The sequence below is a fragment of the Limulus polyphemus genome, unplaced genomic scaffold (genome assembly GCF_000517525.1).
Source record: "Limulus polyphemus unplaced genomic scaffold, Limulus_polyphemus-2.1.2 Scaffold172, whole genome shotgun sequence".
NCBI classification, from domain to species: Eukaryota; Metazoa; Arthropoda; class Merostomata; order Xiphosura; family Limulidae; genus Limulus; species Limulus polyphemus.
This window is the reverse complement of record NW_013665782.1, coordinates 886,224-887,251: the sequence shown is the minus strand read 5'-3', so window position 1 is coordinate 887,251 and position 1,028 is coordinate 886,224. Positions and strand designations below refer to the sequence as shown.

General features: G+C 32.0%; 1 protein-coding gene across 1 annotated transcript in view; it reads right to left on the bottom strand.

The window, feature by feature from the left end:
• LOC106478013 (coatomer subunit beta') overlaps positions 1-1,028 on the bottom strand; it is a 51,902-nt gene that overhangs the window by 35,611 nt on the left and 15,263 nt on the right. Inside the window, exon 4 of the mRNA XM_013938516.2 lies at positions 627-753. Coding sequence (XP_013793970.2) covers positions 627-753 — 127 coding nt within the window. The remainder of the gene's footprint in view (positions 1-626; positions 754-1,028) is intronic.

Sequence of the window (1,028 nt, the reverse complement as noted above, 5' to 3'; positions counted from 1 at the left end):
GTTTTAACTGTGTTTTTTAATATTTACTTTTAAATTAAGAAATTAACTAATGTATAATACTAAAATTTAGATTATAATCTACAATATCATACCAAACTTATTGACATACATTCATAAAATAGTAGTTCAATAAAATTTTGAATGCAAGTCTGCAAACACGATGTTATGGCCTTTGACCCTTGACCATACGAAGACTCACAGAGAGTTAAATTGATCCATAACTTAATTAAGAGTATCATAAACATTAAGTATGACATAAGAAAGTAAATCACTGCATCCAGACTACTATCAGTGTTCCAACACTGCTTTTTAGTTACTTCTGGGATCATAGTACAGGAAAAAGAGAAAGAGAAACCTGTCTGTGATTATACAATACAATGCCTTTCATTGTAACATGCTTCTATGAAGAAAGGAAAAGTCAATCTCAGACTATATATCTTGACAATTTTTCACAGACACTCCACCACATGCAAACTCTTGAAACAAACTAAAGGCACAAGTATACACTGAAAGGAACTGCTGTAATTATAATTTGTCTTTCTGGGTAACATAAACACTTACCACAAAACCATAACATAAAACATTGAGTTGGGTGAACTATCACAAGCTGTGGTTTAAACACTTACCACTGGATGTCAGAATGAAAGGCTGAGTTGGATGGACTGTTATGGCTCGAATGTAATCAGAATGTGCTTCAAACATGTGCACTCTCTCTAGTGTATTGTAGTTAAAAACTCGCACCTGCATGTCATCCTAGAACAAGAATGAGCAACTTATAATAATTTTTATTATAATAATGGGTATTTTTTAATACACATTAGCTTCAGAAAGGTATCAAAACCTATAAGGAAGATACAGCACTAGAGGATGGGAATGACGGTGTGTTAGATAAATACGAGGACAGTATTAACTCCAAGAATTAAGACCTAGTAACTTTATAAAAACATACAATATACTCATGTTGCTGATTTTTACAAAGTAAACATTAAATGGAGCAATAAACATGTTGTAATCTGGTGTGAAGAAAT